The 15,490-nt window shown below is 43.5% G+C and overlaps 1 protein-coding gene across 1 annotated transcript in view; it reads right to left on the bottom strand.

The window, feature by feature from the left end:
- Positions 1 to 14,364, bottom strand: part of LOC126335652 (Down syndrome cell adhesion molecule-like protein 1) — a 171,508-nt gene extending 157,144 nt beyond the window's left edge. Inside the window, exons 1-3 of the mRNA XM_049999108.1 lie at positions 14,118 to 14,364; positions 13,767 to 14,005; positions 3,894 to 4,131 (exon numbers count right to left, since the gene is read on the bottom strand). Coding sequence (XP_049855065.1) covers positions 3,894 to 4,131; positions 13,767 to 14,005; positions 14,118 to 14,364 — 724 coding nt within the window. The remainder of the gene's footprint in view (positions 1 to 3,893; positions 4,132 to 13,766; positions 14,006 to 14,117) is intronic.
- Between the last annotated feature and the right edge of the window lie 1,126 nt (positions 14,365 to 15,490).

Raw genomic sequence — 15,490 nt, 5'->3', positions numbered from 1 at the left:
TAATCCGAGCACTTCTTCTTGGTCGTACACTCTTATTTTACTTCTTGGCTCTTGTACGTAGCGATTACCATGTGAAAAAGTCTCGTTTATATCCAAGCTAAAATTAAGAGAACATCCAAGAAATACACAGGCAACTGCATTGAACGCCGCCAACATGCCGTACAGGAGGTATCGTCGTACCCGCACAACAGTCTATAAAACCATAGATAACATTGAACTTACAACAACATCGGGAGGCAAGAAAAATCGCATTCCAGTGAAGAGTGTTGCAGCCCACGCCCTCGTCGATGGACCTAGTGTAACTGGTCTTGAAAGTTTTAATGATAGAGTTGTAATTGCCTATCGCACTTATCACATGTTTGAAATTGGTACTAGAGATTTTGGTAAATCAGCTTATGATTCAACACCTCGTCTTGTCTTGTATACCCGTCTACCCCTATGGCTTATGCCAATTTTTCTCAGAATTTCTGACGTCTTACCATTTTAAATTGTCGAACGCTTCTTGGAAGTCGACAAATCCTGTGAACGTGTCTTTTTTTTTTTTTTTTTTTTTTTTTTTTTTAGTCTTGCATCCATTATCAACTGCAGCGTCAGAATTGCCTCCCTGGTGCCTTCACCTTTCCTAAAGCTAAATTATCCTCACCCAATGCATCCTCAATTTTTTTTCCCAGTGTATACCTGCAGATATTCTTCACAGGCCCTTGGGATTGGATCCAAACAGACAGAGACCTTGTAGTGGTTGCTGTGGGGGTACCTGAAATTCTTCTCATTCTTTAGTTGCATTCGAGATAAAATCTCCTGATTTTTGTTGTTAGTTGTCAGTAGTTGACTGGGATTTTCTCACATATCACGAACAGCCTCTACACGTTCTTAAGACTTCCTGGCGCTCCAGTTACCAAGATAGCAGGAGCTACGACGCAGTCTAATTGTATCTCAAGAACTGTCAACGTGGTTTAAACAACAAATCACAATGCAAGACTCATTGGTTCCACTTACTTTCTGCAATGGTTTGTGGCTTTAGTTATTTTTCTTGTTCCTTCGCCTCAAGTTTTCTATTACTGCCTTAGTCTGCTTTATTATATGTCGCACGAATTGTGTCTTACCCGTTCGTAAGCGAAAATAAAATAAAAGCTTCTTCTTCCTAGCTGATTTGTGGTATTGTGTTACTTACCTATACGAACACTTCAGGAACCGTAGTAATTATAAAATCATGCCAACAACATTTGCAGGCATTCTCACTTCACTATTTCACTTTATCAGACAATTTGTGACTACAAATGGCCGACCACTCTGGCTATTTCGACGGGAGTAGCACTTATTAGGTGGGTCGATTGTCCAGACAATTCTGAATTAAAACGACATGTGGCTGTTTCTCATATTTTACGTAACAACCATATTATGTCGTGTAATAATCTATGTGCTGTGGTCTTCCTTGTACTCAGTCTGTTAGATAAGGATAAACGTCCACAACACGCATGGCAAAATAGCATACTGACTATTTACGTTCACAACGCACATGGTGCTCCTCGCTGATGTAAACTGATCTTTCTGGACAACACACAATATTTCGGAACTAAGCCTCAACGGCACAAGCAGAAAATTGTCTTTGCACTCCACAAGGCTCTCTTTTCTTTCCTTTTTTTATTTTAAAAAATGGTGCGGTTACGACTCGCGCTCTGTGCGTTCCGTACGGACTTAATAATGTATGTAGTTAATAATGTATTTTGATAAGAATAGTAATCGTTCAATGGCCTGGTGCAAGTACTTCTATTGGACGCCACTTCGGCGACTTTTGTGTTTGTAACCTCAACAGCAATCCAACCGAGAACGGGGATCTACAATTGAAAGTGGATTTCTCACTTCGTTGAAGGTGAAAGCTAGGACGGTAGGAAAACATAATCAGCTCGAAGTTCGATCCCGCGACGTCTTGGTTTTCAGGGACGCGATTTACCGATGGACCGCCAGCCCCAAAATGTATATAAATAATTGAACTATAGGTTTTGATCAATGAGTTTGCGAGTACACAAAATATGTCACATACATGGCCGTAACATTTGACAGGATTGACGTAGAACCTTAAATTATTTACACCGCCAAGGGACCGTAGATATTAGTATTTGGCATAAATTTCATCTTGATACGTTTACTCCTGAGAAGAGGGAGTATTTATAGTCAGACAGACAGACAGGCAGACAGATACACTGACGGACACAGAACAGATTTTACACCGAAGCGCCAAAGAAACTGGTACAGGCATGCGTATTCAAATACAGAGATATGTAAACAGGCGGAATACGGCGCTTCGGTCGGCAACGCCTATATAAGACAACAACTGTCTGGCGCAGTTGTTAGATCGGTTACTGCTGCTACAATGGCGGTTATCTAGATTTAAGTGAGTCTGAACGTGGTGTTATAGTCGACGCAAGTGCGATGGGACGCAGCATCTCTGAGGTACCGATGAAGTGGGGATTTTCCCGAGTGTACCGTGCATACCAGGAATCCGGTAAAACATCAAATCTCAGACATCGCTGTGGCAGGAAAAAGATCCTGCAACAACGGGACCAACGACTACCGAAGAGAATTCTTCAGTGTGGCAGAAGTGCAACCCTTCCGCAAATTACTATAGATTTGAATGCTGGACCATCAGCAAGAGTCAGTGTGCGAACCATTCAACGAAACACAATCGATATGGACTTTCGGAGCCGAAGGCCCACTCGTGTACCCTTGATGACTGCACGACACAATGCTTTACGCCTCGCCTAGGTACATTGAACTGTTGATGACTGAAAACATGCTGCCTGGTCGGACTAGTCTTGTTTCAAATTGTACCAAGCGGATGGACGTATACGGATATGCAACATCCTTATGAATCCGTGGCCTCTGAATATCAGCAGGGGACTGTTCAAGCTGGTAAGGCTCTATAATGGTGTGGGACGTGTGCAGCTGGAGTGATATGGGAGCCCTGTTACGTCTAGATACGACTCCGACAGGTGACTCGTACGTAAACATCCTGTCTGATCACCTGCATCAATTCATGTCCATTGTGCATCGCGACTGACTTGGGCAATTCCAACAGGACAATGCGACACTCTACACGTCCAGAATTGCTACAGCGTGGCTCCGGTAATACTCTTCTGAGTTTAAACATTTCCGATGGCTACTGAACTCCCCAGACATGAACATTATTGAGCATATCTCGGCTGCGTTGCAGCGTGCTGTTCAGAAGAGACCTCCACCCCCTCGTAGTCTTACGGATTTGTGGACAGCCCTGCAGTATTCTCGGAGTCAGTTTCCTCCAGCACTACCTTGGACATTAGTAGGGTCCATGCCATGTCGTGTTGCGGCACTTCTGCGGGGACTCTGTACGATATTAGGCAGGTGTACCAGTTTCTTTGGCTATTCAGTGTATAAGAGTGCCATTGTTACCGAATAAGGTACGGAACACTAAAAAATGTTGTAACAGGAACAGTTAGCTACCTGATGATTGTATCATGCTGTCAAAGCGCGCCGGATAAACTAATATTGGAAAGTAAACATGACCGAAACTGAGAAAGGCTTGTATTTATGGCTGTAGGTACTATTCAAGTATTTCATTTTCTTATTGCAGGTGAAGGAGAATAGAAATGGTGACATCAGCCCTAAATGTTTTATCTATGGCCTTTAGCTACTAAACAATTTTTTTTCGCAAACAATTTTAATATTTTGAACATTAGAAAGCATTTCAGACGAATCACTAACGTAAAATATAAAGTTGTTGGTGAGCTCTGAGGGAAGTACAGTGTGGTGTTACTTTGCATTTCTCCTATGTCATTGTTATCAACAACAATGACATAGGAGAAATGCAAAGTAACACCACACTGTACTTCCCTCAGAGCTCACCAGAGCAGACTCACCGTCTTCATCCGTCATGGCGGTAACTTCTGGGCTCTTGGGACCTGCTCCAGCCTTATTGTACGCCTGTATCAGAACCGTGTACTCCGTGAACTTCTGCAGGTTTGTGAGCAGGCCTTGTAGTGGCATTCCTGGAATTACTTCGAACGTCTTGTAATGGAATGCATCAGAAGAGTTAGTCTTTCTGTAGCCAATGTAGTATCCCAGAATTTCTCCATTTTGAAATTTCTCTTCTGGTGGCTGTAAAGTTAAAAAAAAATCTAATTATATCATTGATGAGTAAGCTTCTGTAATCAGTGTATGCCACATTCGGAAACTTACTATTTATACAATTGTTAAAGGCACTTATGTTGAAAAGTGAAAGCAGGTGAGCTAGAGGAAACGTAATGCAAATAGGTTATTGCACTAAATTTAACGCTAGTGTATTTTTATAAAAGTAGGTAGAAATAGTTACCTAAGAACTGCAAAGTTAACATTAATCAATGTGCCAGGCAAGCTCCGCTACGGTCTGAAAAGTACCGGTGGGACCGTGGAAACGCTAAGAAATGGTACGCCGCAATTTTTTCTCTTTCTTGAAAGGGTACCTACCATGCTATCACGCTAGATCACACGGTGAACAAAGAAAGTTGCTTTACCACTCTGGTAGGAATAAAATAACAATTTAAATTATGCTGTACATATTGTATAAGGAACATCGGATGTGTTGGGAACTGAAATTCCAATCGACAGCAGTAGTGCCAGAAATGTTTTTAACCCAGTATACCTACGCATTCGAAGACTTTTGCGAAATCGGATACGGTCATCGTTTTAATTGATGCCTGGTGAAGCATTCCTGGTGAAACACTGTGTATCATGTTGATTAAACGAAAATCGTTTTTGCTTTGTTTCACGAACTTTATTATTATTGTATGACCTAGGTTTCGGATTATAAGACCATTGTCTAGTACACAACTGACCGAAAAAATGGAAAACAAGCAAAAATAAACACGCCTAATGCTTAAACTATAGATTCATGATAAACCATAAAAAGTTGTCTCTGTTGCCAAATTTAACACACATACATTTACAGTCTACAGGTTTCATGTTGTTGTTGTTGTTGTCTTCAGTCCTGAGACTGGTTTGATGCAGCTCTCCATGCTACTCTATCCTGTGCAAGCTGCTTCATCTCCCAGTACCTACTGCAACCTACATCCTTCTGAATCTGCTTAGTGTACTCATCTCTCGGTCTCCCTCTACGATTTTTACCCTCCACGCTGCCCTCCAATGCTAAATTTGTGATCCCTTGATGCCTCAAAACATGTCCTACCAACCGATCCCTTCTTCTAGTCAAGTTGTGCCACAAACTTCTCTTCTCCCCAATCCTATTCAATACCTCCTCATTAGTTACGTGATCTATCCACCTTATCTTCAGTATTCTTCTGTAGCACCACATTTCGAAAGCTTGTATTCTCTTCTTGTCCAAACTAGTTATCGTCCATGTTTCACTTCCATACATGGCTACACTCCAAACAAATACTTTCAGAAACGACTTCCTGATACATAAATCTATATTCGATGTTAACAAATTTCTCTTCTTCAAAAACGCTTTCCTTGCCATTGCCAGTCTACATTTTATATCCTCTCTACTTCGACCATCATCAGTTATTTTACTTCCTAAATAGCAAAACTCCTTTACTACTTTAAGTGTCTCATTTCCTAATCTAATTCCCTCAGCATCACCCGATTTAATTTGACTACCTTCCATTATCCTCGTTTTGCTTTTGTTAATGTTCATCTTATATCCTCCTTTCAAGACACTGTCCATTCCGTTCAACTGCTCTTCCAAGTCCTTTGCCGTCTCTGACAGAATTACAATGTCATCGGCGAACCTCAAAGTTTTTACTTCGTCTCCATGAATTTTAATACCTACTCCAAATTTTTCTTTTGTTTCCTTTACTGCTTGCTCAATATACAGATTGAATAACATCGGGGAGAGGCTACAACCCTGTCTCACACCTTTCCCAACCACTGCTTCCCTTTCATGCCCCTCGACTCTTATTACTGCCATCTGGTTTCTGTACAAATTATAAATAGCCTTTCGCTCCCTGTATTTTACCCCTGCCACCTTTAGAATTTGAAAAAGAGTATTCCAGTCAACATTGTCAAAAGCTTTCTCTAAGTCTACAAATGCTAGAAACGTAGGTTTGCCTTTTCTTAATCTTTCTTCTAAGATAAGTCGTAAGGTCAGTATTGCGTCACGTGTTCCAACATTTCGACGGAATCCAAACTGATCCTCCCCGAGGTCTGCATCTACCAGTTTTTCCATTCGTCTGTAAAGAATTCGCGTTAGTATTTTGCAGCCGTGGCTTATTAAACTGATAGTTCGGTAATTTTCACATCTGTCAACACCTGCTTTCTTTGGGATTGGAATTATTATATTCTTCTTGAAGTCTGAGGGTATTTCGCCTGTCTCATACATCTTGCTCACCAGCTGGTAGAGTTTTGTCATGACTGGCTCTCCCAAGGCCGTCAGTAGTTCTAATGGAATGTTGTCTACTCCGGGGGCCTTGTTTCGACTAAGGTCTTTCAGTGCTCTGTCAAACTCTTCACGCAGTATCGTATCTCCCATTTCGTCTTCATCTACATCCTCTTCCATTTCCATAATATTGTCCTCAAGTACATCGCCCTTGTATAAACCTTCTATATACTCCTTCCACCTTTCTGCCTTCCCTTCTTTGCTTAGAACTGGGCTGCCATCTGAGCTCTTGATATTCATACACTTGGTTCTCTTCTCTCCAAAGGTCTCTTTAATTTTCCTGTAGGCAGTATCTATCTTACCCCTAGTGAGATAAGCTTCTACATCCTTACATTTGTCCTCTAGCCATCCCTGTTTAGCCATTTTGCACTTCCTGTCGATCTCATTTTTGAGACGTTTGTATTCCTTTTTGCCTGCTTCATTTACTGCATTTTTATATTTTCTCCTTTCATCAATTAAATTCAATATTTCTTCTGTTACCCAAGGATTTCTAGCAGCCCTCGTCTTTGTACCTACTTTATCCTCTGCTGCCTTCACTACTACATCCCTCAGAGCTACCCATTCTTCTTCTACTGTATTTCTTTCCCCTATTCCTGTCAATTGTTCCCTTATGCTCTCTCTGAAACTCTGTACAACCTCTGGTTCTTTCAGTTTATCCAGGTCCCATCTCCTTAATTTCCCACCTTTTTGCAGTTTCTTCAGTTTTAATCTACAGGTCATAACCAATAGATTGTGGTCAGAGTCCACATCTGCCCCTGGAAATGTCTTACAACTTAAAACCTGGTTCCTAAATCTCTGTCTTACCATTATATAATCTATCTGATACCTTTTAGTATCTCCAGGGTTCTTCCACGTATACAACCTTCTTTCATGATTCTTAAACCAAGTGTTAGCTATGATTAAGTTGTGCTCTGTGCAAAATTCTATTAGGCGGCTTCCTCTTTCATTTCTTAGCCCCAATCCATATTCACCTATTATGTTTCCTTCTCTCCCTTTTCCTACACTCGAATTCCAGTCACCCATTACTATTAAATTTTCGTCTCCCTTCACTATCTGAATAATTTCTTTTATTTCATCGTACATTTCTTCAATTTCTTCGTCATCTGCAGAGCTAGTTGGCATATAAACTTGTACTACTGTAGTAGGTGTGGGCTTCGTATCTATCTTGGCCACAATAATGCGTTCACTATGCTGTTTGTAGTAGCTTACCCGCATTGCGACATTATTTACAGTAACTATGAACAAATATATACTGCCTTGGTGCTACGTGCACAAGAATGAGAATTTGCGTTATAATCTAATGATGGATGAAAGCACCAAGGTTGTTCTTCTATATAGAAGTCGTTAGGTGTCTAAAAGAGGTGAATAACAGAACAGAGTTTCCTCATTCAATAGTGAAGATGGGGATACAAATCTTTTTTTTTCTAGTATTCCTGATTGACTGAGCTTTGTACCGTTTCCCTCCGTATGTATAACTTTTGCATCTCTTATTTATTTATGGTTTTGGTTTAAGCAATGTTCGGCGAAGGAAGAATCAGTCTTCTATAATTTGCAGCTTTACCTTACAATTAATTCACCATAGAAATTGAAAACATTTCCATCTGGAAACAGACTGACAGTGGCTTTTTTATTTATCTTTGGAATTCGTACGATCGCCTGTCACTCAGACGAAGTGATACATCCTGATTAATGTCATAGTTTTTCATACTGTACAGATGCCAATTTTCTGAGAATTTAGCTCGAACTAGGCAAACTATAAGCCACCGTAGAATAATGGTTACTCTGAGTAACTCGAGTGCGTTTAACAAGGGGACCACCCTCCTTGTCATCACCGATTTTATCGAGATGTATGGTAATATGCATGGCTTGACCAGAAATGAAGACGACAGAAGTCGAAGCTCCAGAGGACAAAGTGTTTAGAAAGAAATAGCATTTTTGGCGCAGGTCGGGTGATGTATGAGCCATTTGTATTTTCGTAGTTACCAGCTAGTGGGTGAAGCAGAACGATAATCTGAGGGTCGTGGTTGTAGCTCCTTGCTGAAATTTACTTTTAACTTAATTTTTTACGTCACCTACATATCAAATCTAAATAATGCTCAATATATCGTAGCTATTAACATTTTCATAGAAGACATAAAAAAGGCAAAGGAAAATTTGGGATTGCAAATAAATTTCGTCAGGGATATACAAGAACTTCGTATGTAAAATTACATAATTTTATTATTTTACAGCTGATGATTTACGAGTGCTGAGGTAATACTCATCGGAAAAACAAGGGAAGCAATAATTTTTACGGCGTTTTGCACAGGTTTTAAACTCTGACGCTTTGCAGCTACGTGGTCGGTCTAAAACTAAATAAAGGTGGTTTCCATTCATAAAAGGTTCTCACTCATCGCATAGTTTGGCAGAAAATCATGCGTAATGCGTTATTTCGCCAAATACTGGCGATGACAGCTAGTGACGTACAATGAAATATATTTTTACAATCTTCTCGGTGTGTGATTCTGTTTATTTCTCGATGAAGTAAGAGCAGCTTTTTTCACAAATTCTTTACCTGACGAAAGAAATACGTACCGCAGATATGCATTAGATGCCGAGGGCTTCTCGAAGACGAAAGTAAAATCTAACGGACTACCTTACGCTGTACGCTTTTATTGACATTCCTTCCTGGAATGTTACTTGCAGAGTCCACGAGTCCAGATTCCTCGTGCACGCTGTAGGTACAATCCTCTCTTGGAAATCCATTTGCAATCTCAACTCTCCTCTGCCTTTCCTTTTCTTGCCTTTTATGAAAGCATTAAATGCAATATATTGAGCATTATTTCCGACTATTGGCACTGTAAGTATCGTAAAAATTGAAAATAAATGGAAGTTTGAGCATAGTGGCTTGAAGACACGAGCCTCAGATTTCCGCAGCGCCGATCCGTGCCTGAATACTAGGTTAACATAAATGGCTCGTGGCTCCCCCGACCAGCGCCAAAACGACTATTCATTTTTCTAAACACTTGGCCATCAGGATCTCCCACTTCTATCACTTTCATTTCTGGCCAAGTTCTGCACATATCATAAATTTCGAGGAAATCGGTGATGACGAGTAGACACGGTCCCTTGTAAGTGTTTCTGTGTCCAAGAATGTAAATACGAAATTACTTTAATCATTAAGCTAATTCCATCACTCCTGCAGGTTTGGTACACAAAACTATCCATTTCTTAATGAAGAGAATCATTCATTACCTTGTATCAATGAATACATAATGTTAATATTTGGGCGCCATAAGATTTTTACTTTGTAGCGTCATAAATTCCCTCTGAACAAAACATACAAAAAACCATAGCCAAGTATGATATTAAGTTATATATCTTGTAAACAACAGCATAAATTTTATCAGTTTAACTTACGAAAGTTCTTTAATAATCCGATTTAAATAAAATTTGGACTTATTTCCACGTTACTTTGATATTCTGACAGAACTAATTATTTCGACATATTTTTGTGAAAGATATGTGTTTCAATACGTTGTCGGTTGTCCATTCTTTTACATCATTTCTTTAAAACGCTGCGGTGTACTTCTAATGATGTTTTTTTAAATAGTCAGGTACACAGACCGTTCCATTCTTCTTTTAATCGACGCTTCACGGTTTCTTTGAAAGGTACTGGTATGTTTATAATACGTTATTCTAGTCCTTCCCCCACATTCTTAATACGTTGAGGTCAGGTAATTGAGGTAGTGGCTGTAAGACTTGCGGGCAATTGTACAACAAATATCTCCGCACAATTCGAGCCATAGGTTTCGGGTCATTTTCCCAGTAAAATTTGAACATATTTGATATTAACATTTTTCAGCATCTTTGCCTAAAATGAAGTTTAATGTGTTCATATATCTCTTTCCGTAACAGTGACGATGAACACTAGTTCAACTGATCATAATATGGATATATTGCCCCAGAGAAGAACACTGCCACCTCCAAGGTAGAGTTAACTTTAAATACTTCATTCTTCTTCCGCCACACCACCCTTAGTCCATCTGACCCAAAAATTGTCGGTGAAAATGACATTTCTCCACCATGTTTCTTCCTTCGTAATAAGCTCTTTAGTGGCGTCCAATCTCTTCCATCGATTTTGTTAATTCACATACGGTTTCTTCCTGCCCACTCTTGCGTTATAGCCACTCCCTTCAATGCTCTGCGAATCGTTTGAGGATGTACACAGTACCTTCTTTCCAGTCTCGTTTAGAATCTCACTTGCTAGTTTGAGCGCATTGAGTGCAGGTTTCTTTATTTTTCGTATTACGAGCGTTTCCCAGAAAGTAAAGCACCCCACTTTTTCCCTTCAACAATTCTTTATTGCACATAAGAATCACACACACGAAAGAACGGTGTTTTATCTAAAAATCTTATGTTTCCACGTAATCTCCATCCCGTTTTATGGTATTCCTCCAGCTCGAAACAAGGGCGTATATGCCCTGTGGGTACCAATCCTTGTCCGGGTGGCGTAATTGAATCCACACTTCCTTTGCTGATTGACAGATGCAGCGCCAACTGCCGAGTCGTAATGCGTCTGTTCTCGCGAACGACATCAACTCGCCGCAACATGTCAAGTGTGACAGCCGCGGATGGTCTCCTCGACCGCTGCAAATCGTGCAGCTCCGCCGAACCGCCTTGTGATGACCTCATCCTACGTGCCATCGACTAACTGTACTTCTGTCAACAGCAGACGCTCCATAGACTTTGCACAAGTATTTGTAAACATTCCCCACAGATTCGTTCTGTGCGGAGAGAAATTGAATGATGCTGCAGCTACGCTATCTGTCTGAAGTGACGGAAACTAGGCGTGCTCACCTAGGAGACTTAAAATAATTTATGCGTAACGTTTGGCATTAGTAGCATTGTTTTTGGTTGAGAAAAAAATGAGGTGCATTACTTTCTGGGCAACTCTGGTAGATTAATCTTGTCACGTGCATTCAACTTGATTGGTTGTCCTTTTGATGCTTAGAGTCTATACAGTCCTCGTTTTTGAACCTTATGGTAGTCCTGCTCTTGTTGAGGGTGGCAGAAGTTTGGCTATATGATTTACCTCAGGCGTTACGAAGAATTACTAGTTGTCGTATATCAAAAGTGGTATTAGTTTTGCGAGACAGTGTACCGTCTGGAAAGTCAAGCGCGCTGTAGGCGAATACTACTGTCTAACTTAGAGTATATAATTTGGCGTGTACGAACAAACCAGGTACTACACTTCCAGCTGTCCGAGTATTATAGTAACTTGAAAACAGAATGGTGTTTAATTTAAAGCGTATTGTGTCCTCAGAGTCTTTCGCAACGGCATACATGAAGAAAACGTTCTCGGTTTTCAAGCCACGTCAATTCGAATAAAATCCTCGAGCTTTCGACGACCATCTCCGCCATCGTCATCAGGAGTTTACAAACTGCCGGGGCTGCTACGGTTTCTCGCTTATATAGGCATGATGACATCATCAGCAGCCAATAAGATAAACCCGCGCTCTTTAGCCGACCCGGGCAGTTAGCAGAGCTATAGCCCGTGGCAGCACCGGTGACGACAGATGGCTCATGCTTCTGCATATTGGGACTCCATTGTAAAGGAAGCGGTCGAGATTCGTTTAAACAACAATTTCCTCAGAGACCAGGGGTATACACTCAGCAGGGCATGGGGGCGGGCGTTGGACATCGAAAGAAAGCAAAGACAGATGCGCGAAGCGGGTGCGGCAGCTTCAAACGTGGCGCCTGACCCTGGCGCCACCTGACGTCGTCGGTGATCCACGGGCAATAGCTCAGCTAGCTGCCCGGGTCCACCTACGCGCGCGCCACAGTGGGTCTATCACATTCGCTGCTGCTGATGTCATCATGCCTATATAAGCGAGAAACCGTAGCAGCCCCTGCAGCACGGTGCTCATCGACATCTCCAAGGAGTTCGACTGCGTGTGGCACGAGGGCCTCGTGTACAAGCTCCTTGTACACGAGATACCAACGTCACACGGCATTCTGCTGCGCTCCTACCTCGCGGGCCCCACCTTCCACGTCCGGGCTGCCGGCGGCATCTCCACCGACCGGCCGATTTGTGCGCGGGTACCGCAGGGGTCCGTTCTCGGCCCCCTGTTGTACTCCTTGTACACCGCCGAAGCACCGCTGGTGGCGCGCGTGGAGTTGGCTCTTTATCCCGACGACACTGCGCTGTTCACCCGCAACATGAACGTGGTCGCGATGTGCCGCCGACTCCAACTAGCGTGCGACGTCCTGGGGGCGTGGTCCACCAAGTGGAGACTCAAGTTTAACGCCGCCAAGAGCCAGGCGGTCGTCTTCACTCGGAGACGGCTGCCTCCTGACCTGCCGCCAGTCACGATCTCGGGAGGCCCCATCCCGTGGTCACCGTCCGGCAAATACCTCGTGTGACGCTGGACAGGAATCTCACCTGGCTGCCGCACATCCGAGGCACAAGGGGGCGAGCTATTGGGCGTCTCCGGGCGCTCTACCCGCAGCTGAACCCCGAACCCACCCTCCCCCCTCGGCAGGCCCGACTGTATACTTGGCCCTTGTCCGGCCAGTGCTCGAGTACGCCGCCATAGTGTGGGGGAATGCAGCCCCGTCGCACGTCGCGATGCTCCAGCGCTTCCAGAATGGGGCGCTCCGACTAGCTCTTCACAAGCCGCCTCGTTACGCGACGAGGCTCCTTCACGAGGAAGCGGGCGTCCCGCTGCTGAGGGATCGCTTCAGGCAGTCCGCCAGGGTGTTCTATGCCTCTGCCGGACACTCTTGCAGTCGTCTTATTCGTGGACTGGGACATCAAGTCCACCGCAGGTCAACCACGCGCTGGCCTGATCTGTGGCGGGAGTAGTTTCTTCCGCAGCCCCGATGACGATGACGAAGCGTCCGGTCCCTCGCGGCCGCTCACATAGGCCAATCCTACGTGTGAGGCCAAAAATCGTTATTGAGGTCCACACAGGAACAGCAGATTCGCTGCTTAGCCTGTTTCACTCCTGGTTGATGTCACCAGAGATTTGCAGTTAAGTGCAGTGCAGCCCCGGCAGTCAGTGAACTCCTGACGACGATGGCAGAGATGGTCGTCGAAAGCTCGAGGATTTTATTCGAATCGACGCGGCATGAAAACCGAGAACGTTTCATTTAAAGCGTATTATTCAACAAATGTTACGTGTTGTGTAAAAAATGCTGTTATTTATTTAATACTATTATTTACTGGACATATACCTCTAATATTTTTATCTTATTAAGAATAAAGTTGTGATGCTGCAAAGCAAAAATCTCATAGTGTGCAAATATTAATGCTATTCATTGTATCTTTTTTGTTTTCAGTACATTGCTTCCAAAGCGTTTTAAGGTTGGAACGTACCTTCCACGTAACAAAAAGACTCTCTGAACTTTTCGTCCTAGCTTTCACATCCCTGGGTGAGGATTCAGGGGGCTCCTCCATTGTGGTGACCGAGAGCGCTCTGGTCGCATTGGACGTTCCCACGGAGTTGCTAGCGAGGGCCCTGAACTGGTAAACTCTGGCGGGCAGAAGGCCTGCCACGGACACGTTTTGCTGGCCTCCTTGCACCAGCACCTGGGCAACATTCCAATGCCATGTAACTGCCAACAGACACACAAACTGGAAGAAATTACACAACAATGTCAGTCACGATGAGATTCCGCAAAAAATCTTCAAACGCTAGAGCACGCTAATAGTTCGGCGACCACATACCTGAAGCGTTCTTGTACTGGACCACGTAGTGCGTTATGCGGCTGTTCCCATCATACGGCTGTTCCCAGCTCAGACTCACACTGCGGCTGCTGTAGTTGGAAACGTGGAAGTTCAGAGGAGTGTCTGGCGGTTCTTGAACTACCAGCAGGATTTCTGATCTGTCTGTCCCGTACTTGTTCGACGCGACGCAAACAAAATGTGTCGTATCCGTCCGCTCCACGAGTTTGAATTCCAGTTTCGATGTCATTCCATTACGTGTTGCTATCTCTTCTGCAGTAACTCTTTCGTGACGAGTAGCATCAAAAGGGTGGCCATTCTGAAACCAGTTTATGGTGATAGGTTTGTCCCCATCGGCGGTACAGTCAAGCGTTGCTGAACTTCCTTTGACCGCTGTAATATTTTGAAACGGTCTATGAAATCGTGCCGGCACTGGAAATAAAGTAAAATAACTAGTTACTGTAATGTATTTAGACCATTACGAAATGAACGTAAATGCTAGAGTATATATTTGAATGTATCTGTTGCAGCAACTAATGCATGTAATATGGTAGTTGCCAGAAAGGAAATAATGTATTGTATGTTAATCATAGCACGTATGAAATATGGCTCGTTTAGACATTGAAGAACACACACTTATACACACACGGAAATATAAAACTTCATAGTTTTTAGAGTACATGAAATGTTTCTAAAGACATGTAATCTGCTATCCAGTTTTAAGGTTACTTGATAAGAATAATGTAACACGTGCTGCAGTGAAGCATTTATACACTCCTGGAAATGGAAAAAAGAACACATTGACACCGGTGTGTCAGACCCACCATACTTGCTCCGGACACTGCGAGAGGCCTGTACAAGCAATGATCACACGCACGGCACAGCGGACACACCAGGAACCGCGGTGTTGGCCGTCGAATGGCGCTAGCTGCGCAGTATTTGTGCACCGCCGCCGTCAGTGTCAAACAGTTTGCCGTGGCATACGGAGCTCCATCGCAGTCTTTAACACTGGTAGCATGCCGCGACAGCGTGGACGTGAACCGTATGTCCAGTTGACGGACTTTGAGCGACGGCGTATAGTGGGCATGCGGGAGGCCGGGTGGACGTACCGCCGAATTTCTCAACACGTGGGGCGTGAGGTCTCCACAGTACATCGATGTTGTCGCCAGTGGTCGGCGGAAGGTGCACGTGCCCGTCGACCTGGGACCGGACCGCAGCGACGCACGGATGCACGCCAAGACCGTAGGATCCTACGCAGTGCCGTAGGGGACCGCACCGCCACTTCCCAGCAAATTAGGGACACTGTTGCTCCTGGGGTATCGGCGAGGACCATTCGCAACCGTCTCCATGAAGCTGGGCTACGGTCCCGCACACCG

Source organism: Schistocerca gregaria, chromosome 2 (genome assembly GCF_023897955.1).
Source record: "Schistocerca gregaria isolate iqSchGreg1 chromosome 2, iqSchGreg1.2, whole genome shotgun sequence".
In the NCBI taxonomy this organism is placed as follows: domain Eukaryota; kingdom Metazoa; phylum Arthropoda; class Insecta; order Orthoptera; family Acrididae; genus Schistocerca; species Schistocerca gregaria.
The sequence above is the reverse complement of the archived record's forward strand: the minus strand, read 5'-3'. Positions and strand labels throughout refer to the sequence as shown.